This window comes from Chanos chanos, chromosome 3 (genome assembly GCF_902362185.1).
Source record: "Chanos chanos chromosome 3, fChaCha1.1, whole genome shotgun sequence".
NCBI classification, from domain to species: domain Eukaryota; kingdom Metazoa; phylum Chordata; class Actinopteri; order Gonorynchiformes; family Chanidae; genus Chanos; species Chanos chanos.
This window is the reverse complement of record NC_044497.1, coordinates 33,736,417-33,762,500: the sequence shown is the minus strand read 5'-3', so window position 1 is coordinate 33,762,500 and position 26,084 is coordinate 33,736,417. Positions and strand designations below refer to the sequence as shown.

At 39.7% G+C, this 26,084-nt stretch overlaps 2 protein-coding genes across 2 annotated transcripts in view; one reads left to right on the top strand and one right to left on the bottom strand.

Moving 5' to 3' along the window:
- Positions 1-8,175: 8,175 nt before the first annotated feature.
- On the top strand, positions 8,176-8,802 carry twist3. The gene has a single exon (XM_030769572.1). It carries the CDS (start codon positions 8,176-8,178, stop codon positions 8,800-8,802), a length of 627 nt encoding a protein of 208 aa, XP_030625432.1.
- Positions 8,803-17,742: 8,940 nt separating this feature from the next.
- The window catches only part of hdac7a (histone deacetylase 7a), a 46,603-nt gene continuing 38,261 nt past the window's right edge, over positions 17,743-26,084 (bottom strand). The window contains exons 17-26 of the mRNA XM_030768458.1: positions 25,032-25,139; positions 24,148-24,203; positions 23,371-23,458; positions 22,975-23,094; positions 22,256-22,353; positions 20,401-20,519; positions 19,819-19,952; positions 19,433-19,514; positions 18,942-19,080; positions 17,743-18,509 (exon numbers count right to left, since the gene is read on the bottom strand). Of these exons, the coding sequence (XP_030624318.1) occupies positions 18,467-18,509; positions 18,942-19,080; positions 19,433-19,514; positions 19,819-19,952; positions 20,401-20,519; positions 22,256-22,353; positions 22,975-23,094; positions 23,371-23,458; positions 24,148-24,203; positions 25,032-25,139 (987 nt within the window). The 3' untranslated portion in view covers positions 17,743-18,466. The remainder of the gene's footprint in view (positions 18,510-18,941; positions 19,081-19,432; positions 19,515-19,818; positions 19,953-20,400; positions 20,520-22,255; positions 22,354-22,974; positions 23,095-23,370; positions 23,459-24,147; positions 24,204-25,031; positions 25,140-26,084) is intronic.

The following is a 26,084-nucleotide window of genomic DNA, read 5'->3' as shown; positions in this document are numbered from 1 at the left end:
CTTACACTGGTCACTATACAACATTACAGGGTCAGGTTGTATTATAGTGTATGAACGTTCTGCAAAATACCTCCAATTATCATTCTTATTATTTATTTTTATTTCTATTGCTTATTTTCTTTATTTATATTAATATTGACATAATTTATTTATATTTATATGAACCATATGAATCAACATAGTTGAATCATAGTTCATACCTGGATGAGAACTCAGCGTGAGAGTGAAAGCTAAACCAGCAAAACCTGTCAGGTAGGCGTCACCTTTAAGCATTCTTTCGGGAAATGATACCACCAATGCCCAAGAAATGACAGCCACAAATATTCAGTTCCCGCACATAGGGTGACTGACCCTAAATATAGGCTGTGTGCATTTATGATCAGCTCTGAACAATGATCAACACAACAGCTATACTTTTGCCACAACAATAAAGTGGGTCTGTTGCACCATAATCTAAAGCTGTAGTGTTACCCTCTGACATAAAGTATCTCACTGATAAGTGCTGAGTAGTGCCTGTGATAGAGTGCCAGGAAATGAACAAAAGTGAATGCACACAGGACAGGATAAGCATGAGCATGGAGGATTTATAAGGAAGTGCCATGAAGTATACGTCATAGAAGATAAGTAGTGCAGTGGAAACAGTTGAACTATCAGTCAGCAGGTAATGTGTGTGTGTGTGTGTGTGTGTGTGTGTGTGTGTGTGTGTACATATGAGTGTGTGGTAAGGCTATAAACTGTGATGAGAAGCTGAGCACAAGTCAAGCTTAGTGAACCACCAGTCCACAAAAGATTAAATACAAGGCTATCATGAGAGTGGGACAAGACAGTGTTAAACAAATGTTCAGGGCAATTGGAGTGCGTTGAATGATATAGGAATGTTTATGGTACAGAATTAGGCAGAAGAAGAGTACAGTTAAATAGAAGGATTAGTTTAGGATTAGGTCAGTGATATGCCTGCTGATATTGATTATCACGTTTATTTCAATGAGACTCCTTTACACAAGTCTGCCATCTAGTGGAGCAAAACAATACGACAAACATTGAAAGACAGAATTATCATTCTCTTAACACAAATTTTCAATTGAATGAGAATGTGTTAATTCACCACTTTGGGTCTAAAGTGTGGGAATTCAGATTGGCTGTAATTTTGTGTTCATGTTTATGTATGTATTCAAGCACACATGCATTTCTACATGCATTTGTGTGTGTGTGTGTGTGTGTGTGTGTGTGTGTGAGAGAGAGAGAGAGAGAGAGAGAGAGAGAGAGAGAGAATATGGATTGCAATGAGGACTGGTGCTGTAATTTCCAATGGTAGAAGCCAATTTAATTGGGACTGTGCATTCAATTGGAGTCAAGCTTTTTCCCAGTGCTTATTAAAGCTCTATGAGCAGAGCAGGTAACTGTCACCCCTTACTGAGGTAATAACATGCTCTTTGAAGTGGGAACACTATTAAAATGGATGATTTTTCTCGTAGCCTACCCTTCAGGAATGAACGCAGACTTGGATGAGGGAGAAGGGGGTTCCTTCTACTCTGGTACATTTTACAAAAACTTCTCTCAGTTTCTAAAATGATAATTAGATCATTCTAGAAGTGGAAAAGTCCATGCTTATACATATTGCAGGTATGATAAATCTATCATGAATGAATACAGTCCTGAATACACTGTGTTTATATATCACCAAAGGAAGTCATTATATGGCTGGATTAAATTTAAATAAGCCAATCTTTCTCCTCTTCTAAATACACATGAGCTACAGAAGTACTCATGTGGCCAGATGTGGAGCTCTTTTTTGCAGTTTGCTTGTGTGTGTTTGTGTGTGTGTGTGTGTGTGTGTGTGTGTGTGTGTGTATTTGTTAGCACGCATGCGTGTGTAATACACAGTGCATTTTTGTGATGGATACGTCTACATCTCTGACAATTAAACTATTATCAGTATTCAGCATCACTTCCTAAGAGACATATTCCTGCTTGTTGGCAACATGCTGAGCTGGCAGTATGCTCTTCAGCTCTTCAGTTCCAGTGGAGGAGTAGTGCAGGGCTTTTACCAGAACAATATGTTTTCAGCAAGAATGTGGTGACCTTGGCGAGTGAAAGGTGAATGAAAGAAGAAGCGGGAGAGACAGACAGAAAGAGAGAGAGAGAGAGAGAGTGTGAGTTTATAAGAGAAAGGATAAGTGAGAGAAAGACAAAGAAGAAGAAAGTAGGGTGATAAAACGTGTGTGAAAGAAAGGTGTGTTAGTCTGTGGGGTTCATGCAGAAAATCTTATGGCCTTGCAGGGTTTGTTCTCAGACAAAAGATGTTTCCATGAGAGATGAATGAAAAGTTCCCATCTTGAACTGGTTGAAAACAGATGCCAACACTGACATTCACAGGGCTTTGAAAGCAACTCCAGCTTCAAAACGAATCGGAAGAAATTTCGCAAACACAGAGAAAAGCCCAGAGCTATTTATGCAGAATCCATCACAATTTATGGTTCTGTTCAAGTCTCTAGGCCTTTTCTTTCATATTCACGATGTGTATGTGTATGTACGTGAATATGTAACTATGTATGCATTGGAAGTGTGAGTGTGTGTTTGTGTGTGTATGCAATTGTGTGCCTCCATGTGAGTGTGTGTATGCATGGCAGTAGAGGTATATATTACAGAGTCTTTCATTTTTCAAGCTGAATTTCTATTCAGAGACTTTCTGTTTAGAATGAATGCTGATTTAGAATACTTTTCTGCTTTCGTGTAAGTAGATGAGCTTAACTTAAGTCAAAATCATACGAGTAAATCTGCTGGATGATTAAATCCTACAAAGCATATCCAAACGTTAATAATCTCTTAGAATGACATTAACACATAGATCATATCAGTGTCACATTGTCTAAAACCCCAATCCAACACTTCAGAGAAACATTAATACTCACTAACTGGCCAACAGGAAGTGCTCTCTCTCTCTCTCTCTCTCTCTCTCTCTCTCTCTCTCTCTCTCTCTCTCTCTCTCTCTCTCTCTCTCTCTCTCTCTCAGGAGGAAACACAGGCCAGATGTGTAAGAGTGAGTGACCCTGAGTTTTTGGGCAGAAAGGTCACTGGAGGGCAGCTGATGTTTAATGGAGGTTGAGGTTGTAGAACAGGAATGGAAGTACTTTAATCCTAAAACCAACAACAATATGGCAAACATTGGTTGTCAACTTTAGACTCAGGGCTATGTGGTAATTTACCATCTGATTCTTTCAAAATGATTTGTGCTCAAGCATATTGTTTTGTCACAATAATCATTTTGGACTGTGACCACTTAGAAATTGTCAATTGTAGTGCAAATGCTACATAAGTCATGTCTACATATGTACAGCTTTGGTCACTCCAAGACAGTTACCGATCATGGTTTTTTTTCCCCAGCTGCAATGTTAGACTTGTATGGTTTATCCACCGCTCTTCAACTTATTAAATTACTAAGGTTGTCAGCTGGTGAAAACAAACCACAATTAATATGGCCTCTTTTTGAATAACATGCTTTTCCCAACAAAGCATATGAAATAATACAAGAAAGACTGAAAAAATCTAGAATCAAGAAAGCTGGTGCAACTTTTTTGTTCAGTTTTCTCATTAGATCATCCTGTACTGGTTCAACTCTGATAGCTTGTTTGATTGTTTGGATTTGCATAATATCTGTTTTTTTGGGGGGGGGGTTTTATCTGCAACAAAAAACAGCCGTAATTTTACCATGCCTACAGAGAATGTTGAATTGAACCAAACAGAGAGAGAGGGGAGATTATATTTGGAGGGCTAAAAGCTGAGATAGAAATGCGGGGGAGTTTTTTGAGGGGGGGGGGTTGTGTGTGTCAGTGAAACATTATGTCATGGCCTTGACGAGGAAATGAAATGTGTAACATCAATCAGGCCATGAGCAGAGATCAAACACCACCCCACACTCCTCCATCTGGTTCTGTTCGGCCTGAGCTGTTTTTTTTCTTTTCTTTCTGCCTTGTCTCCTTCTCTTTCTCTCTCTCTCTCTCTCTGTTTTTTTTTTTTGTGCCGGCTTAGGCGCTAGTTTTTCCTGTCCAGAATTCCTCCACGTTACTGAGACAACGATGCAGTGGCACGCAAGTTGAAAACTGAATGGATGACCTCTCTTATTGTCTAATTTTTTAAGTATTTGTTTCTCAGTTGAAAACAAATGTTTAAATATGCCTGTCTATTATCACGAATGTGTACATGTCTGCATAGTCGTGTGTGTGTGTTTGACTCTGCATAGATGTTCATCTTATCTTATGTGTGTATATGTGCATCTCGTATGTTTGCACTTCTCTGTGTTGTGTGCGTGTGTGTGTGTGTGTGTGTGTGTGTGTGTGTGTGCGCGCGCGCGCACATAGGCACGTGTACATGACTGATATGTGTGTGTACACATGTGTTTGTCTGTGCATGGGCCCAGGTTTATAATTGGCACATATGACAGTGTTCTGCTGACTCCCTAAGTGGAAATATTTAGGAGAGGACCTCACTGGAGCATTGCCACTGAATCACAGGAGGCCTCTGTGATGCATTATTCTCCAAAGGAACCTTTCAGACTACACACCGTTCTCTGACTCAGACAAGCCCCGCTCTGAGACTATACTCTGTGTATAAATATTTATATTCCACTGATACTCTTTTCCCATTGTTCTTTCCCATTGCTTCGTGCTGTTTATTTTTGGCTGTGGTACTTCCATGGAACTGTGATTTATAAATGTCTTCATCAGACACAGGTGTCTATGGCATCTGAGAAAAACATGGGATTTTTTTCTTCTGACATTCAGTAATGACATGGACCAAAATGCCCAATGCTGCATGTTTTAATGTTACTAAATAAGGCTGACAGTAGGTATTGCTCAGCAGGTAGCAGACATCCACCATGACAGCTGCTGCATACATATTAATTGCTATAATTTTCCTCCTTTTCTGAGGTTTTGAAATCTTGTTGATGTATAAATAAAAGAACAAGAAAAAGAGCTGTGTTTCAAAATCAAATTCAAAGCTTTTTTTTGTTTGTTTAAATATGTGATCATAAAAGATTTTCCTTTATCTTCCATGCATGGGACAGCTGTGTTTAAACACATTACATTGTGTAATGATAGATAGATAGATAGATAGATAGATAGATAGATAGATAGATAGATAGATAGATAGATAGATAGATAGATAGATAGATAGATAGATATTGTCCATTAAAAGAGAGGAAATTGTACATTTTTACATTTATTATTACAATAGTGACATAAAAATAGACTCATTCATAAACAAATAAAAGCATTTGCCATGTGTGGTTTGAATTTAAATTTTACATGATAAAAAATATTGCTGAAAGCAATACTGAGGTAGTAACTTAACAGCTATAGCAGAGTATAACACCTGAAACTGAAATTTTTGTTGCGTCAAAAAATTTTTTAAATAGATTTGCACACTACTGTTAATATAGCACTTTGAACTGATCAGTGACTGTTCCTCTTAAACAATAACAATTGCAGTAAGGGATATCATAATGGAATTATCCTATTGACTTGCTTCTTTGTGACATCATTGCTATTTCCTGCTTTTTTCTTCTGATCTTTGGGCTATTGCAACTAATATTCATAAATTCAAAACATACGTACACACACACACACACACACACACACACAAAAACACGCAAGCACATGCACAGCACTATGCAGTGTGTATATAGGAATACATATGTATAGAGGGATACATAGTCAACTAAGCTATAAAATATTCTGCAGTAAGTGGACAGTATGATCTGTTGTAGCATGTCATATATGATGTTATGTGTCCCAATCCAGTACAGTCTACTTTGATTTGTATTTTCTTCTAGAAACAGACTGAAGTCATTATTTTTATATGTAGCCCTTTTGTTGAGTGGGGATAACTTAAAAGGGTTTTATAAAGGCAGTCTGCAGACGTACGTGCAGGACTGATTAAATAAATACCACTAGAGTGTGAATGGCAGGACAGCGAAAAGCAGAGCAATTGCCAAACTATGAAACACACTTCATGACATTTTCATTTTTTTCACAGTCTGTCATACAACAATTATGAGAATTATAAATTTATGCCCTGTTTCTTCAGGATCAAGGAAAGCTATGGTGTGCCCTGCTATGGATTAGGAAATAAATTCCCTAAGCCTCCTGGCTTGAGCACCGTTTCATTTTCCTTTGAGTCTATTAATTTAATAAATGTCTAAAGCCTAAGTGATAAACATGTGAAGTATTTGTAATAAATATGTCATATTATCTCATAATGATATATTCATATAGAGAAACAAATAAATCAGAATTACTGTATGAAAATAAAACATGACAGGCTGATGCAGTTCTGTGTGGAAAGCTCTGTGTGTGTGTGTGTGTGTGTGTGTGTGTGTGTGTGTGTGTGTGTGTGTGTGTGTGCGCGTGTGTGAAAACTCGAGGATTTGTTCTGGTTTTGGCACTGTGGATGAAACAGCAGTTTCCTGCGGCAACCCCCTGTGTCTCAGCAGTCATTCTTTCCTTTAGTTCAGTTAATATTGCTCCTAAACACCAAAGGCCACGACTGCTGTCTACTGCTCTAAGCACATAGACTAACCCTCAATTCCACTGCTCTAAACACACAGAATACCCCAAAATCCACTGATCTACACACAGAATAACCCTAAAATCCACTGCTCTAAACACACAGAATAACCCTAAAGTCTACAAGTTTACTGCTCTAAACACACAGAATAACCCTAAAGTCTACAAGTCTACTGCTCTAAACACACAGAATAACACTAAAGTCTACAAGTTTACTGCTCTAAACACACAGAATAACACTAAAGTCTGCAAGTCTATTGGCTCTAAACACACAGAGTAACCCTAAAGTCTACAAGTTTACTACTCTAAGCATACAGACTAACCCTAAGGTCTACAAGTCTACTGCTCCAAACACACAGAGTAACCCTAAAGTCTACAAGTTTACTGCTCTGAGCATACAAACTAACCCTAAATTCTGCAAGTCTATTGGTCTAAACACATAGAGTAACCCTAAAGTCTACAAGTCTACTGTTCTAAGCACACAGAGTAACCCTAAAGTCTACAAGTCTACTGTTCTAAACATACAGTCTAACTCCAAAGTCTTCAGCACACACACACACACATCATGTTCATCACTGGATAAGCTGGCACAGTGGGGGGTGAGGGCTTTACACAGGTATCTTTATTCAAACAGTATTGATTTAGCAGTAATTACCTCAGTTACAAACAGCTAAGTACTGTGTAATAACACATATTAAAACTAAATGTTTCATAAACTGTGCACAGCTACATAACAGTAGAACGGGATCCTTTGTGACTGTGACTGTGACTGAACTGCTCTTTAACTGTGTTGTAGAAATGTCGGGTATGACAGGTCTAAAACAGAGATAGAACGGAATACGCATTAAACTGGTAGCTGGGTTACCTGGAGAGAGAAAAGTTGTGCATCAAAATTGTGTCACTAACTCTTGACATGTTCTTCGGGCAGCTGCACAAAATGATTTGCTATTGTTGGTGTTGAGTGATTGGGGGATGGGTGGAGAGAGAGAGGATGAAAGAATGTTTCGGGAGAAATCTGGAACCAATATGCCAGAGAAGACTTCAGGAAACACTACAGCTAAGCCACGGATGATTGGCTGATTTTTTTCCCTCACACCCTCCCTTAACGCTGAGCACCAATCACTTGAGGTATGATCTTCCTGCTTCATATGAGTTGATCCGCCTTTACTGTTCAGTTTCTCCAATCACTGAGCGGGCAGGAAGGTGGGTGGGGTTAAGAAGACCTGGCCAATTGGCTTTATAAAAGGGCAGGCACCAGATGGTGGATTGGGCTGAAACAGAGGATACCTGTCAAACAAGGCCACAAGACACAAACAGAAACCAGAAGGAGAGAGAAACTTTACATCCGATGTAATCAACCATTTGGACTTTTCACAAAACTGCTACTAAGACAGAAAAAGTACTATTCTATCGAACTTTTCTGTGGATTCACCAAAAGAGATCTTTAATCCGTCAACTCACTGGAGTGCCTCAGAGAGAAGACCACCCAGAAACCAAAAAGGAGAGCTCAGAAAGCAAAAACAGTGAAAGCAGACGTCCAAAGAACAGAGAGATTTAACTGAAAGTCAGGGGGTACAGTGAAAGAGCACACAAGAGAAGAGTGGCTGCCATGAGAGAGGAGTCGTCCCTCAGCGACATGCCCGAGGGCAGACTGGTGACCAGCGAAGAGGAATCTGAACGCCAGTCCAACAAATGCCCGGTCGTCGTGGCAACACCAGCGCCCATCGGACGCAAGCGGGTAACGGGTTCAAAGAAAGAGAACAGTGGGCCACTACCACAAGAGGACCCAGAGGGCACCGAGGGTCCATCCATTTTGGCTCCCTCTGTGCCCAAACGGCTCAAGAAAAGCCCTCCACCTTCATCATCGTCCTCCTCATCCTCCCTTGGCCCTGCCATGAGCGCTGTTTCACCGATCTCAGCTTCTGGGCAGTCGTTCGAGGATCTACACACACAACGCGTTATCGCTAACGTTCGGGAGCGTCAGCGCACACAGTCTCTGAATGACGCATTTGCCTCTTTACGCAAAATCATTCCCACTCTGCCCTCCGACAAGCTTAGCAAGATCCAAATCCTTAAACTGGCCTCTCGCTACATTGACTTCCTCTACCAGGTGCTCCAGAGTGATGAGATGGACTCCAAGCTGGCCAGCTGTAACTACCTGGCTCATGAACGTCTCAGCTACGCCTTCTCCGTCTGGAGGATGGAGGGAGCCTGGTCTATGTCTGCTACACATTAGTTATTCGACCCCCACCCTTCCCCCAACACACCCAACCCGTCATCCACGTTGCCTACCTGTTGACCTTTGCCTCTTATCTCTACAGCCATCAACACTGAACTTCCAGCCTATCACAGACTCTCCCTTCACCTTGTAACCTTTCAAGCTGAATGATTTTCTGTTACTCTGCGCAACCTTTCTCAGGTATGTCTAGAACAGTTTGATTGTAAATGTGCCTGTTTGTGTATGTGAGTATATTTTGCCTTTTTGAGATCCTGACCACCCCTGTATTTGCACTGCAGGTATGTTTCTCATTTCATTTTGTGTAGGTACAAACAGTTACATTGTCCTCTAATATTATGTCTTATAAGGATCTGGTAATAAAATATGTGGTTAGTACTTGTGTAGTTGAAAAAATGTATACAAAATTTAAAATGTTATACCCAGCATAATACATTGGAAATGTAAATTGCAAACTAGGCTGTAAATGTAAACTAGGACTCCATGTTCATAATTTTTAGACCGTTACAATATTTTTTTGGACTGGAAATATAAAAATATATCCTATTTTGGTTATGTTAAACTAAGCCGAAATATTTAACAGAATAATATTTTCAGGATTATTGCTCAATTCATTTCCTCAGAACTGAAAGCTCTTAATTTCTGTTGAGAGACTAACATTTCCATATCCAATCTTAAATAACTGTGAAAATCCAAAGAAAGAGTTGTAAAGATTTTCAAATTTTAAGATATTGTGAAAAACCTATTTTCCAAAGTCTGTTAAAAAATCATTTTATAAGTATGAACAGATTTACTGGGAAGGTACTTCAAGATAAGAAAGTTCAGTGCAAAATCCCACAGATTAAGAAAGATATAAATACAGAACAAATATCAACGGGCGCCCTTAACTCATATAACATAAAAACTAACGTCACAGTTCTAATGTTCAAACTGCAATGTGTACACTGGGACAGCTAATTTGAAAATTCTAAAATGCATTATTTTCAATTACTTTTTTTTTCTCACAAAACAATACATCTTAACAAGATCAAATTAATTCAGCTAGGTTCCAGCTTATGAGAAAGCAAATGAAGAAGCAAACATGTGTTTTCTTCGAATTTAGCTGTCCGCAACGCATGGATAAAGACATGGTACCTAGTGTAGTTCGTCAGTGTTTACTACCAAGTTTACCTCCAAGTTGAACAAATAAGCCTCATGGAAATACAAAGTTATTCATATTCTCTAAAGCCGTATCCATACAATGAATGAACCTAAAACATATTTGACAGCGCAGTTAGGGGCAGTTCAACAATGCATATTATGTGGTTAGTGTGCATAGTAAACTCTGCTTTCTCCTATTTTCTTTTAAATTTGCTCTCTACAAATGACAAACCAAAGCAGCCTAGGTCAGGTATATGACACAAGGGAGGAAGGAGGGAGTAGAGAGGGAAAAAGGTTGAGAGGAGGCTCTCGGTTTGCCTGTTGGGATTGCTCACCCCCTCTCTGCATATCCAGTGTCGTGCAATCAAAGCCCCCTGGGCCCAGACATCCAGGAACCTAATGATTAGAAACACTTGTGGGACGTTATGAAGGTGTGTGTGTGTGTGTGTGTGTGTGTGTGTATGTGTGTGTGTGTGTGTGTGTGCGCGCATGCATATGTGTGTGTGTGTGTGTGTGAGTCAGAAAGACAAGAAAAAAAGAGAAAAAATTTGTTTAATGTTTCATTTTTAGACCTATGGACAGCTTTCTATTTACACTATGACATTCTCATTGAGAAAATAGGGATGTGTGTTTAGAGGCAAATGGATGCACCACATGTGCGAAAGTCCTGAAGAACCACTAATTGACTGTTAATTGATTTTGACTGGTGATGGCAAAATGAATCAAACTAATTTCTTGACATTTAAATTACATGATTACATTAATGAACATGACATTGTAAGATAAAAAGACAGAAGAAGGAAGACATTTTAACTTTCATAGCGAAAAAAAAGGTATGCTTAAAAAAAAAAACAGATGAGAAAGAGCTAACAATAAAAGTACAATGCAGTTTTTCTTTGGAATTTAAGCGCAAAGAAATGAATATTAATTGTTAATAATCATGATTAATTTTAAAGTATTAAGTTAGTCCGGCTATACTAATCTATGTTCACTCAAACGAGGAAAACAGGGCACTGAAGTTAACGCTTTTTGAGAGACTGAATTACACGCTAATGTTTAAGACAAAAACAGAGCTATAAAACGTGAACGTCATGACAACAAAAGATGGAAACAAGGCTGTGCCAGTGTTCTCTTTCACACAGCAATGTTCTCTCTGTGTTCACAGCGATTCACTGCTCCCTGATCAGTCCTGTTAGCTCTAGCCTTTGTGTTGGCCTCATCTGTTACCTGTTCCTTTACGTGTTTGACAATTGATTTCAGATCAGATCTGAAGATTTAAGATTAGGCCTTACTCATGTGGGAGTAGGAGAGTGCTGATCTGAGTCCCCTCTAAAGCATGGCTGCGGAGCTTACATTAAAGGCTGTTGCATTAAGACTATATGTCTAATTCTGTATTACATAGACATACTGTGAGAGACTGAGCAGATTAATATGGATTCACACATCCTGACGCCCTTTAATTAACAGACGGTACCAAATGTTAATCACAATAAACTCACCTCAGTCTCCACTTGTCCAGTAAGGGACATCTGCCATTCAACAGATATGTCATTTCACAATGACTACATAATTAAGCTTTTTCATTAGGGCATTTAATCAGGCTATTTTAGGTTATTTCACATGTACAACTCAGTGGTTTCCTGAAATTTGGGAAATGTGTAATTGTGCACAACCACAAATATTTGTTTTGCAACATTTCGCTAAATATCGGTGATATAGCATTACTGATAAAATTGTGAATAATTTCACTATAATGGATAGTACAGATGATTATAATTATGCTCGCTAATTCTTTAGATAATTCAGTATTATTTGTACTTTTGTGCTAATTTCAGAGACAGCATGGAAGTGTTGTAACTAATCAGGTATGGAAGGCAAAGATGCATTTTTTGCCCTCTGTTGCTTTACATGGCTAACGTAGTATGTGTGTCAGGACAGTTTGAGTGTGTGTTTGTAGTTAGTGTGTTGCCGTGTTTACAGGTGTGTTTTGTATTTATTTGTGGGGATCCCTGAGCCTGGGGCTGTGACGACATATAGATTCCTGCCGTCTAAATGAGCTAATCTTGGCTTTACTCATCACTAAAGCAAACAAACAGCTACAATCAGCCAAATTAGACCTTCACTTCTAATTACCTCCATCTGGATTTCAAAAAAGAAAAACTTCCTGACCGCTTATTGTTGTGTGTGTGTGCATGTGTGTGCGCACGCACGCATGTGTGTATGAGTGTGAGTGTGAGTGTGTGTGTGTGTGTGTGTGTGTGTGTGTGTGTGTTGAAACAGAGAGAGCAAGCACATCCACACAGATACAAATTCATTTCATCAACTACATAAACTTCCAAAATAGTGTTTCGCACCGAAAAAAAAAAACCCTATTTGTTGTAAATCACAAAATCAGCTATATCATAATTATGTTTAGTGCTGAAGGAATGAACTTTAACTGTTTCCTTTCTCTATTCCTTCTCCTTAACGTGAATTCATTATTTTAAATGCATTTACACTTTCAATTGTAAACCTCCTTTCTCCCTTTCTGTGCAGCATCCCATCGTATCCCGCAGTCTCCATGTTTCTTTGCCCTCCTGTTCTCCCCTGGCCTTCTTCATTTACCCGCTATCGCAAAAATCCTCCCTCCACTGTTTGGGCCCCAAGCTTGAGGACTAGTGACAGTATCCAGCATTCTGGACATTTTTGAATCTGTTGGAACTGATCTCGGGCCTGAAGTCATTGTTTTATACAAGAAGATAAGAAGTCCATCTTTAAGTCATTGTTTTATACGAGAAGATAAGTCCATCTTTAAGAAGAGGACTTGTAAAGGACTGACGTGTAGCAGAATACAGAAACTATCGACCTGCTCAAAGCAACTGCAGCAACTGTATATACATAACACCCATCAACAGGCTGAGAGCCAGGTCAGATTCCAAACCTGGTGACCAGTGAAAGAGATGCTGATGAAGTATTGTTCAGTGTTCATCCATGTATTCTGTGATATATAAATTGCTGTTCAATAAAAGGTTGTAGAGACTCCTCTTCACTGTATCACATAATTAAACCTTCCAGGCTATGATGTTATTGGGTCGTACTGTTGTATGATCCACGGAATATATTTGGACTCTTTCAAATGTTCTCTGACAATCATTATACCCTACAGATTAATCTGAGGAAATATTCTTGCCACGCTTTAAAATAGGTTTGGAACATACATAATATAGATAAACCATGAAAAATGTCCACATGAAGCGAGGTTCTGTTTACTTTAAGAAACTTTCGTAACATGATTTAAGAATTTTGGAACTCATATTTGCTGAGTGATACATTCTTGAAAACATGATATTGATTAAATGAGACGAATAAGAAAATATAATCATTTTTCAACCATCACACTGAGCACTACAAGCCTGTTGTATGTTTGATTTGGAACTAGGGTCACTTTTGTTAGAAAGTGAATGATAGAGGTCAGTCTGTACAGCTCTAAGTGACGGCTTAGATCAGACCTCCTAAATTACTTTAAGGCGCAGTGTCTCCACAGCCAGACTCATTCAGTAACGCACAAAGCATTTTTTTCTTCCTGTTTTCGGTTAGAGCCTTCTATATATTTATTGGTGTCTGGTTGGAGCAGAATAAGTAAACATGCGTTGCCACAAACATGCCCAGAACTGCAGCTCCGCCGCTCCCACTACTTATGTGGATTTCGGAAACACGTTTCTGTTTCTTTTTTCTTTTCTTTTTTTTTCAGAAGAGGTTACAGAAACTAGTACACTTGTTCTTTAGACCACATTTAAGTTAAAGTGTTAGTAATTCAAAAGAGTCAGATTTCTGTGTAAAGTCTGAGTTTGCTGGATGCATAAATTTGTTTGAATAATAACCTCTGTGTAAAGTTGTGTCTCTGATCATCAATTAGGTCCAATTATTGTGAAGTGTACAAATTATCAACTCTGATCATTAATGAATGAATCCAATCAAATAACACAGACTAGCAAAAGGCACATTAAACTATGACAAAGAAATGGAGAGAAAAACTGTTATACCATGTTTGTTTCTCAGTAAAATGAATATATGCAGTACATTGATATTAAGAAACAAGGAGCCCTGTTTTTTTTTCTTTTCCAAGTAATGACATAAACATAACTTTCGTAACTGGAAGCTGTCAGAACTATAACAGCCACAAAAATATTGTAACATTTTTCTCTCTCTCTCTCTCTCTCTCTCTCACTCACTCACACACACATACACACACACACACACAATTTACAGAGGTGACAAATCCCAGTGGTAAATGTTCATATTCTACACGTTACACTTTCAAGACTGAGCTCAGAACTTTTCCCAGAATTTTTCTACATGTCATGAATTGTCAACTATTCCTCAGACATTTTAATTTCTTTCTTTTTTTTACGATGTGAGCAAAGTCCTCATATTTGTGTTTCTTTGTCAGCTGTTCTATCACATCAAACAATTTAAATCTCCACTGCAGAAACATATGTTTTATGCCTGTAATCTCCTCAATTAAACTGAAGGCCAAAATTAAAATGACGTCTGACCTCAGACAATCGTTGTGGCCTGAAAGAGCACGCCAGGCCAGAGCAGAGTCATGCGTGCAACATGCATGTATACACAGGCTAGAATAACCTCTGACAAGTTCCTTTGTGCTCCAGTCAGTATAAAAAGTCTATTCAGGCACTTACCTCTCTGTGTCCTGTTATCTAACCAGCTTAGCACTTATGCATTCATCTTCATTAAAATCAGTTTTACACTGACTTCATGTTTTAGTGAAAAATGAGTCATCTTTTACATCTTTTCATCTCTCCGGTTTCATTACCTAACAATTGAAATCTAACGATGCATGAGACAGAACATGAAAGATTTCAAGCAAACAAACTGCTTTCCATTTTAATTAAGAAGACAGAAACAGTACAAAATAGACATTCTTTTCTATACATACAGAGGAAAAAAGGCAGGATATGAGGGGGGGGGAAATGTAACAATGCGTACATAAAGACTTAGAAATTCTTTATCTGTTCTTTCAGTTAATGAGATCCAGTTAGCAAGAATTAAAGGTGACATAATGCAAGGCACATAAGTGAAATCTTTTGGTCTCAGATCACTATTTACAGCATCCAGAGGTGATTGGCGGTTAATTAAATGCAGAGGAAATGAGGACACTTGTGTCTCATTGGCCACTGGGATTTGAAGGCTTTGTCAGAGTGGTAATGCTCAGAGAATCAAATACATTCTCATTTTACTTCAGCAACAAAATGTAATAGCACAGGTGTATGAACGGTCGTACAAGGACACGATACAAACTCACAATGTTAGAGAGAACATACCAGAAACGACTGCATGTAAGAGATTTGGTTCTCTGCTGGTCAGGAATGTATGTGCTGTGCAATTATCTCAGACCAAATTTGTATGAATATCACACCAGTGCACTAATTGAAAAAAAAAAGAAAAAAGTTTTTATAAATTGGGCAGTTTGCCTAGCACAGTATTGAGTAACCTGGATTACTTCCATGACGGCGTCATGTGAGTGCACACTTTAGGTTGATGTGATTACAAAGACACACTGTCCTGGTTGCTGGTGCTTAAGAGTGATTATAGGAATGACTTGATGGGAGTTAAACACGTCTTGGTCGGAACTGTTTCAAAGCATAATTCCCACTGGGGTTCTAATGGGCAAACACTGCCCAGAGTCCTCATAGCTACCCCACCCATAAAACACACAACATACAGAACATTGATACTGACAATACATGCTGCTTCACTACTATATACATGGAACCATACACTCATAGAACTATCCACAGTGGTTTGGTACAAGGCATCATGGGAAAAAAGTAAAGGCACAACAGACAAATCAGGGCTTGGTTGTGAAAACTGCTAGAACATTCTTTAGCACAATATTTTTGCACTACTGTGCTACAAAATGTCAAGAACTTTTTTGCATTGACTGTAATTTACAGTATACTGATTGGTTGCTGTAGTGGATGTAAAGTGGCTTATTGGAGGAGCCCCTCTGTCATATATTTGGTTATAAACTATATATGGAGGTATAGGGTTTATGAGTCAAATCATACGGTGTGTTTTGGTCACTGAATTAGCCATAGTGAACAACGGAGCATTTCATTAACTATGCAAGCCTTTTCATACCCTCAGACTTGACGTACGGAGATGACACCTAACCTCTCCATATGAAAACCAAACTAGCACCCTTCATTTTAACCTGCTGCACCAATGGTGTTTGACAGCTAGGTTGTAGAGAAATATTTCTGAATTGTGACAACAAAATATATTTGAACTGTGTAGAGCCTAGCATTTTTAATGTAAGGTTACTGATGACTAATTCAGGTGAGAGTCTATTATAATTCATATTAATATCAATGAGAAGGGGGTTTGGTCACAGTGTGGCTGCTTGGTTGACGTAATGGTGGCAAACTGAACAATAGTCCACACCCTCATTCCACCTCATTAAACACACTGATTTTCAGAGACGCTCTTCCATTAAAGACACTGTTCCAGAAAAACTTAGATCACTTAGATTCCAAAGTCTGGGGAAATTTTCGTACATATTTCAATCGCGCCGATTAAGGCTTTTCAGAAAATGGTGCCAATTGGTACGATATTCATTTCCATTAAAGAATGACTGCATAGAAATGAATCTTTGCTCCACTCAATTAAAAAAATATTTGAGTTCACTATTAGCTACATCCACACAACTGCTATGAATGACTTCATTACAAAAATAAACATGACGACGTCCAAACACGATGTGCCTCCTGTAAAGTAGACAAGAAAAAACTTCAGACTAAAGAAGTATAAATGCTAAGTACCTTCAAACGCACTTAGCATGGAAATGGAACTATCCAATGTACACAATCTGACAGAAAGGACTGTCCACAGATTAAGACTCTCATTACTAACCGCATGTTTCCAACAACAAATAAGACATCTCAGATGTAAAGAAGAAGGATTATTTAAGACAATTTTTCATACTTCAGAAAAAGGCAGAAAAGCACAAATTGTTGGTGTACATACAGTGTATGACACGTTTCTTATTAATTGTGGATGAGCAGTCATCACATACTTTTAACCCCCCTACTCCTGCATGTCAGCAGATTTTCTTTGGGTCATTTGTTTTTTATATGTTAATGTTAAGTGCATTAGACCTTTGATTACAGAGAAAAAAAAAATCACAAATGACTTTTACTGTACAATAAGAGGAATGAAGTAGTTTCTTTGACCGAGCAGCTCTAAGCTGAACAGGTTAGCTCTTCAGAGTCAGCGCTGGTCTCTGATTGGTTTAACCTCAGTATGAGGAGAATACAATTACTCCCCTTGTCAGTGATAAGGAATTTACAGTGGTCATTGGAAATAGAGACGTTTGGTTGCAAAAAAGAGTGTGTGTGTCCGTGGGTCTGTGTGCGTGTGTGCGTGTGCATGTGTGTGTATGTGTGTGCGTGTGTGTGCAGTAAACTTGCTGAGAGCAGGTTTATCCTTCTGGTCTAGAGACACATGAGGCTTATCAGTGAGCTTACAAAAGTAGCTCAGATCTAGTCATGACATCTCCTCACGTCCTCAGCCTGCACTCTGACAGCAAACAAGACTGAACTAGGAGAGCAAACACTTTTTTTTTTTTTTTGCTTCATTTTAAAAGGATCTTAAGTTAATTATATAACCCAGATCTTTCCTTTCCCCGAGGTCTGGAAAATTTTCATCGTTCACATTACGGAATGCACAGTGCAAAAAAAAAAAAAAAAAAATTTTACAATAAAACCACAGACTTCTCTCTTCCTTCTTTTTTTTCTCTCTTCTTTAGTGGTTAGAATGAATGAATATTAATGACATCATTAAGAGTGGACCCACTTTGTAGTTGCCAGGTGCAAGAATCCCAGAAAAACTCTCGCAGTTCTTCAATGGTCCTTTTCACAAGAGGCAGCGAAAATGGGATGCCGTATTAAAAGGTCCGTGTTCAAAGGCCGCTTGTTTTTGTCATTTTTATACTCTTTAATTTCTTTCCTCTCAAAATTTGCCCTTTCTCATCTCCAAGACACACGAGAATCGTAAGGCTTAAAACAGTGAGTATTGCTTAGAATGCCTTGGTTTGAAAACTTCATATTGTATTCTTTTCATCGAAGAGTTAAAACACACTGCTCAGGTTTCTCATGTCAATCCATAAGAGTTTGTTTGGTCAGTCCATGTAATAATGGGCAGGACCGCAAGCCTATGATCACGGAACGGGTGGGCGGGGACCCGAGCTTAACCACTCTGTTCTGAGCCATGCTCAAATGCCATGCCTTGGCAGAGGTGATGCAAAGAGGGTGAGTTCTCTGTCAAGATGAGGCGGAGTCTGCGAGAAAATTCAGGAGCACCTTCGGTTACCAGGGGTGGAGTTAAGGATAAAGGAGCAGAGCCATCCTCACAGGCACTACTGGTCTTTAAGACTGAGAAACACAACTCTTCTTCTGCGGTCTTTTGGTGTCGAGAAGTTCTAAAGGGTACTTGGAGGTCATTTCTCAGAGGTCAAAGGTGAAACCTACATGGAATCCTGGTCGTGCTCCATGGGCTCATCTGGTGGACTGAAGAGGAGAGAAAATTTATTTATAGTCAAACTGTATAACGCAATAAACTGTTTCTTCATAAAACTTGTTACAAGATGAAACAGTAAATCTCTGTATTCTGGACACTGTAGCATTGTATCTTTCCCTGATATTGTCCTATTAATGAAAAACATGTGTCCATAATGTAAGGAGAACCATTACTCTTAATAAATACAGTATAATAAGATTAAAAGCGCACATAGAAGAGAAATCTACTTTAGGGGCAGACATTTTTTTATTCTTTTGTGAGAATCTACTGAGAGTGAATTTCTTTAAACAAGATCACAAAAGGGCATAAGATGCTGTTTTCCATCAGCCCTGTGGCAGGGGTCGGGGTAACTGCCTGACTCTAGATCAGTCCACCGTATCAGGGTTTTAAACCTGTAGCTGGATGGAGATGAGACTGAGTACCTCTTGCTAGTCAGGACTCCCACAGAGAGAGAGGCAAGAGCATTCACTGTATCCGTTTCCTCACAATCCCGTCTCTGAGCACCCAGAAACGACAAACCCACAGTCCCCATCAGTGGTTTGAGACACGACCAGTACTGACCTAGAGACAGAGCCAAAGAGAGAGAGAGAGAGAGCGGGGGATAGAGAGACGGAGAGTAAGAGAAAGAGGGAGAGAGACAGGGTAAGCCTTTCACAGCGGCCACACAGTAAATCCCTTTCACTTGTTTTTATTGGAATATTTACATGGAGGCAAACCATATGGTGAAACATAATGAAGATCATGATTATAATTAATTATGTGGAATTAAACAAATGTGTGCTACCAGGAAGCCTGTGCATTACAGAGTAATTGAAGACAGGCAGAGCGAGAGGTAATGAAGAAAGAAAAGAGAGAGAGAGAGAGAGAGAGAGAGAGAGAGAGAGAGAGAGAGAGAGAGAGAAAGCAGACTAACTTTGTATTTGGAGGACTTTCTGCAGTGAGAGCACTCCGCCAGCATTTGGTTGTTGTAGCAGAACCTCCTCGGACAGAGGCTCCTGAGAGAGAGAGAGAGAGAGAGAGAGAGAGAGAGAGAGAGAGAGAGAGAGAGAGCGGGAGAGAGAGAGACAGAGATTTGTAATCACCTAAATAACCCAATGACCAATGGTAAGAGGACAAATTTACATCCAAGTTCTCAGAAGTCCAAATGATTTAACATTTCAGCCTTCAAAAATGTTCACACAACAAATTTTCAATCTAAAGTGTTATTACCTGCTGTATTATGTGGATTTTTATATGTTTGTGAAGTAAACACTGTGACAGATTTGTGTAAGTGGGTGCGGGTGTGGGAGTACAGTTTACCTCCACTCCGAGCAGAGCACTGACACATGACTCTGACGCATCACAAATGGCCGTGAGGTCATGACCCCCCTCTAAAGCCATCACTACACGCCCACCTGCTAGCGTCATCAACTGCCGGGTCAGGAAACCAAAACCTGACAGAGAGAAAGAGAGAAGGAGAGAGACAGAGGGGAGAGAGAGAGAGAGAGAGAGAGAGTGTTATGGGTGAAGGCTAACAAATATTAAGACTGACTGAAAAAGGTAATGTTTTATTCTAAAGTCCATTTATCAAGTACTAATGGCCTCAATTATGTTTACTATAAAATCGCACGGCGCTAACCCAAACGTTACTTAATCACTGATTAATATTTAATGAAGGAATTGGTTGCTGCAAATGTTCATTTATTTTACAACACACATTTTTGAAAAAAAAAAACCAAAACTATTTTACATATATTAATTTCTGTAAAATACATTACATTTACAAATTCAACGTTAAATAACTTTACATAATTAGATCAATGCAAGTAACATCCCTAAAGAAGCAGGCTCATTTCAGGCAAGACGATACAGTTGTGCACATGTGTCTGTGAGGGATCTTACATTTGGCCGTGACTTTGTAACCGCCCAGAGGAGCCGGATGTCCTTCGGCTGCGTCAAAGCCCGATGACACCAGGACCACGTCGGGGGAAAACTCCTGAGCTATGGGCATCACTACAGTTCTAAACGGTCCAAAAACACAATAAAGAACATTGTGTTAGTGTTAAATAAGCGATGGAAGCATTTAACACACTTGCTAGTTCTCTGTATGAGTAGGGAGGACGAAATCCACTCCCATGATGCTTTGATCTGGACTTCACAACACAGGGTTTTTTCAACTGTGTTTTAACTGTCCCCACATGCATGTGCCTTTGAATGTGACTGTCTAAATAAAGGCATGTAAATATTTGTCCTTCCAAACAACAAATGCACAAAAAATAAAATAATACAATATGGCTTAAGTCAGTAACATCTTAGAAAAATTACACTGGGCAAGGCTTGATGTACAATACCGACTATGTTATTAACACTGTCCCAGTTCCATCTCAGATTTTCCCAAGTCCTTCATCATACTTGATGAGATATACTTGGAATCACTGATGTGGCTAATGTTTAAAGGTACATCATCATCTACACGCTTGTATTCCTGCCTGGAACCAATGTGTGTGAATGAAAGTTTGCTGAACTGGGAGCCCTGCTGGTTAACAGTAGAATATACTAGAAATCCACCTCATCTCAAAGTGGCAAACACATCTGACCAAAGACTAACCATAGGAGAGCTTCAGTGGGTTAGGTGTTCAGTCCGGATGGTTAGTTGCTGTTCCTATCCTACTTTTCTCTCTATTCTCTCCTCTCCTTTCCTGTTCTCTCCTATGCTCTCTCATCCTGCGTTCCACAGCCTAAGACTCCTGCCAGTGATTTCGTCTCTCCGGCGCATCATGGTTGAGTTCAAAGTGACCGCTGTAGCGTCTGGTTCCCATTTGGAGCTTGTCGCTCTCCTCACGTCACTGACAGCACACCATCTGGGAGCCATTCACTTTAATTACCCACAATCCTCCACCCCCCACTGCCCCCACCTCCCCTCACCGTGGTAACCAACCCCGCCTCCCCTCCAGACCAATAAAACGACCCACGCTCCCCTGTGTGGAGACGAACAAATCCAGTACGGGCGGAGGGAGAAAAAGAGAGGGAGAGAGAAAGAGAAAGGAGAGAACATTCATTAAAGATCAATGAAAGAAAGAAGAAAGAAAGAAAGAAAGAAAGAAAGAAAGAAAGAAAGAAAGAAAGAAAGAAAGAAAGAAAGAAAAAGAGTTTAAGGAACAGACAGAGAAGGAATAGACAGGGAGACAGAATGAAACCTTTGAAACCTTTCTTGGAGACATTTTTGTGGCCCACCCAGTAAGACGTAAGGTCTGTGCGGTTAGCTTAGCTTTCCTGGACCGTGGCCAAAAAGCCCTCACCAGACTCCCATCAAAATACAAAAACTTTATTAAAACCACCCACCGGTGGCGATTAAACACCATGTGGAAGTGGCAAAGATAAAATTCAGCTTAATACAATGAGCAGCCTGGAAATCATTTGGTGCCCCGCAAACGTTCTGGGGCAGCCCTGAACGCGTGGGCTGCCATGAGGCATGGGCATCCAGCTGAGTTCAAAACAATCAGGATATCCAAAACTCAAAGCCCGAGAGACAGGATCAATACTCATGTACAAAACTCACTCTTTCTCTGGAACTTTACAACCAGAGAAAAAGCATATGTAGACAGAACTAAATGGTACAAACACAGTCATGCCAACCAATGCTAGTAGTGTACAGAACTTACAAATAAACTGCAAAAAAAAAATAAAAGAATTGGAGATAAACAGAAAAAAATGTGTGTGAAAGCCTGAATATGTGCATGTGTGTTTAAGGTATTACCTGAAAGCAGCGAGGTACTCAGCATCACCCATTGGTGGATCTAGGTCACTGGTCCAGGCCACATTCACATTGAATCCTTCTCCTGCTCCAGCGCCAACCTAACGCAGAGTTACCGGAGTTATGACAGAAACAACAGCAAGGTCCACAGCATGGCCTCTAACCAGGCTCACCTTTCCAGCTCATGTTATTGGAATGATTTATCCAGACTGGATTTCGGCACATTCGATGAAATATCAGCTCACACTCAGATCAAGCACATTTTCTTCAATTTATGTGGGTATTGCAAAACTGTGATTGCCCAAACTACCAAGTCATTATGATTAATGAAAACAGAAAGACATTTTTTTTTTTCTGTCAAAGTCGCATGTCTCTGGAGAAACACAGGGGGGTGTTTGGCCTTGTTCGAGGGCATGCTGACAGAGAGCGGCTAAGTTTAGGATTTGAAACTACAACCCTAGGGTTAGTAGGCAGCCTACCTTACAACTAAACCCCACCATCATGGCATGATGACACAGGTCCTTAAAAAGGGTACTAACATTTTACTGTACCACTTTAATAACTCTCCTAATGTGAAATACTGTTATGACTACAGTCTGAAGAAAACACTGTTGATATGGTTGAAACTCAAACCCAGTTCTGGTGAAGATGACAGTTAAAGTCCTACAGACAGGAAGGTGACATCTTGTCATGATAACTAAAGGTCTCCTGAGGCAACTGACCTCTTCTGGTCCCCCGCTGCCAGGGAAAAAATTTCCGTTGTCGTAGCGATGAAGTGATATGTAGAGCACACTGGGATCACTGTAGAAGATTTCCTGTGTGCCGTTGCCATGGTGAACATCCTGAAAGAGTGAAAAGGACTGTCATTTGAACATTTGTGACTGTTTAGAACAAATGACCTTACATTATGAAAATAAAACCACTCATTTGTCCATGTAGCAATGACTGCTTAATTGCAATAACCTCTGATACGTTCTCATTTCATATGCCAGAGCTAAGCTGGACTAATAGTCATCCCCATACTAATCAAAGGACCAAAGAACTAGTGATATAATACGAATGAAAATGACAGGCCAGTCTAACCAGTTTGATGGTACAATAACCTCAGTGATTCTTACCCAGTCGACAATGAGGATTTTACTGAGGTTTAATTTCTGCTGGAGTTGCTTAGCAGCAATAGCCACTGAGTTGAAAAAGCAAAAGCCCCTGAGACAGATAAGAATGAGAGAGAGAGAGAGAGAGAGAGAGAGAGAGAGAGAGAGAGAGAAACATATTTGAGATTACATTGTGTATCAGGATTTATTCCATTATGCCATTGTTAAATAAAATCCTGTGAGACAGGTGTGAGGGTTTACAGAGAGTGGTGGGGTAAGGGAGAAGGAATAAAGTGTGTGGGATTGAGAAAGCAGTGGACTCAGCAGTGTGTTAACTGGAGAACAGACGTAAATCAGGCTCTGTTGTCTCATTCCCTCCACACAATCATCATCAACACATAAATATCAGCTCACAGACACACATGCTGACAACGCAACAAAACACACACACACACACACGCACGCACGCATGGACAACACACACACACACTCACGCAAGCTTACATCACCTCTCACTGCGGTTGCCACATGATCTCTTTCTCTCGCTCACACACACACACACACGCGCGCGCACGCACACACACACAACACACACACACACACACACACACACACACACACACACACACACACAGTGGACTAACCAATTTTGCAAGCATTAACAAAATCAACACAACTGTAACACAATATGCATTAGTAAGTGTGCAGCGTGTGAACTTTAACTGAACAGTTACTATGGACACAGTCAAATGCACAGTCAAATCACGGCGGGACAGAGACAGACAGTGGGAACTAACTCACATTGGGTTGGCTGGATCCGCATGGTGTCCCGGTGGTCTTACAACAGCAAAGCCATTCTGGAGCACAAACACACAACACTGCATTAACACATCGCATCAGTGTAAACCTAGCACACTATATTAACTCAAACCACAAAGAGATTTGACTAACACAAACATATTACAATTTAGCTCATGTAGCTCACGCTCTTATCCAGAGCCAGTTAAACTCATTATTACTGATGTCAGTATCTGACATATCATGTCACTCCCTTACAGCGACAGAAATCTAACACTATCACACAACAGCAACACAAAGCTAATGCTAACATATTACAGTAACACAAACCTAATCCAAATACATTACAGTAACACAGACATAACACGAAGACACCATATCAACACAAACCTACAGTAACATTAATCTACTGCTAACACATTACAGTAACACAAAAAATAATGTGCACACATTACAGCAACACAAACCTAATCCGAATACATTACAGCCACATAGACGCAATGCTAACACACCATATCAACACAAACCTAACACTAACACATTACAGTGGCATTAATCTACCACTAACACATTACAGTAACATTAATCTACCACTAATACATTACAGTAAGACAAACCTAATGCACACACGTTACAGTGACACAAACCTAATTTTAACACATTCCAGCAACATCTACCCTTAACGCATTGCTGTAACACAAAGCCAGTGTTAACACAGTAACACAACAGAAATAGAGCAGTGCCACAGACCAAACAACAGGCCTAACGATGACTATATTTACACACATCAAACTGTAACCAACATTCTTCCACACCGACTCCCATCTCTGACGTGATCATTATTTCACTCTTGTATTGTTGTTGTGTGGCAGTGGACACACGCTAACCTTTAGCTCTCTCTTGGCCACTCTGAAGGCCAGCTCAGTCACACTGCCTGCAGCCATGCGAGACGCTGTGGAGGTATGCATCTCATTCCAGATGGTGTCATTATCCACCTGAGAAAAGAGAGAGAGACACACACATACACACGCACACACAAAATAGAGAGAGTTAATAATAATACTATGGGTTTATGCGTGTAAATAAGCCTGTAATCTATCTATCTATCTGTCTGTCTATCTATCTATCTATCTATCTATCTATCTATCTATCTATCTATCTATCTATCTATCTATCTATCTATCTATCTATCTATCTATCTATCTATTTAAGAAACCCACACAGTACACAGTTGAATCTGATGTTCAATTCAGCTGACAAATTAGTGAAGTCAGTTTGTGATGGAGCGTACATAATAAAATGATGAACGATAACGGAGCTGAGCCTCTTGGCTGACTGATGAGTACAACTGCATACCACAACATTTATCACGATGACAGCAGAAATGGATTTTCATAAATCTCAAAATGTTGCCATTGCTAGTTCATGACAAGGGCAGTGTCATAACATGCCAGAACTGTTTGCATTTTTGACTGACAGTTCCAGCAAACTGCTCCAGTTTCACTGAGTAATGAGGCAAGGATGTGCTTAGCAGAGTTGTGGATTTCAGAGCAGCCCCACCTAAAGGCATCAGTAGTCATCTGGGACTGACTCCCTCACTCTATATCACAGGCCGTGTTTCAGTTCTTTAATAAAGACTTTAACAGTCATGGAGTTTTCATCTGGTTGTCATGGTCAATTCAACTGCCTCAGGACATGTTTAACCCCTAACATGCAGAACAATTCAGATATATGGCTATATAAGGGTTTATGAGATTTTCACATGTATTGCTGAGATGTGATGATGATGCTCAAAAAATATAGGTTAGTTCTCAGCCTCTGCGTTTTTGCACTAGCCCAGCTGTCTTATCTTAACTTGTCTACTGATTACAGAGCCCTCGGTATCTTAACCTAGGTCCACTGATGTAAGGCATTAACTGATATGTGACGTCAAATATGTC

Excerpts from the sequence above, each read along its gene's own strand:
- twist3 (XM_030769572.1), top strand. The coding sequence starts at position 8,176 with ATGAGAGAGGAGTCGTCCCTCAGCGACATGCCCGAGGGCAGACTGGTG.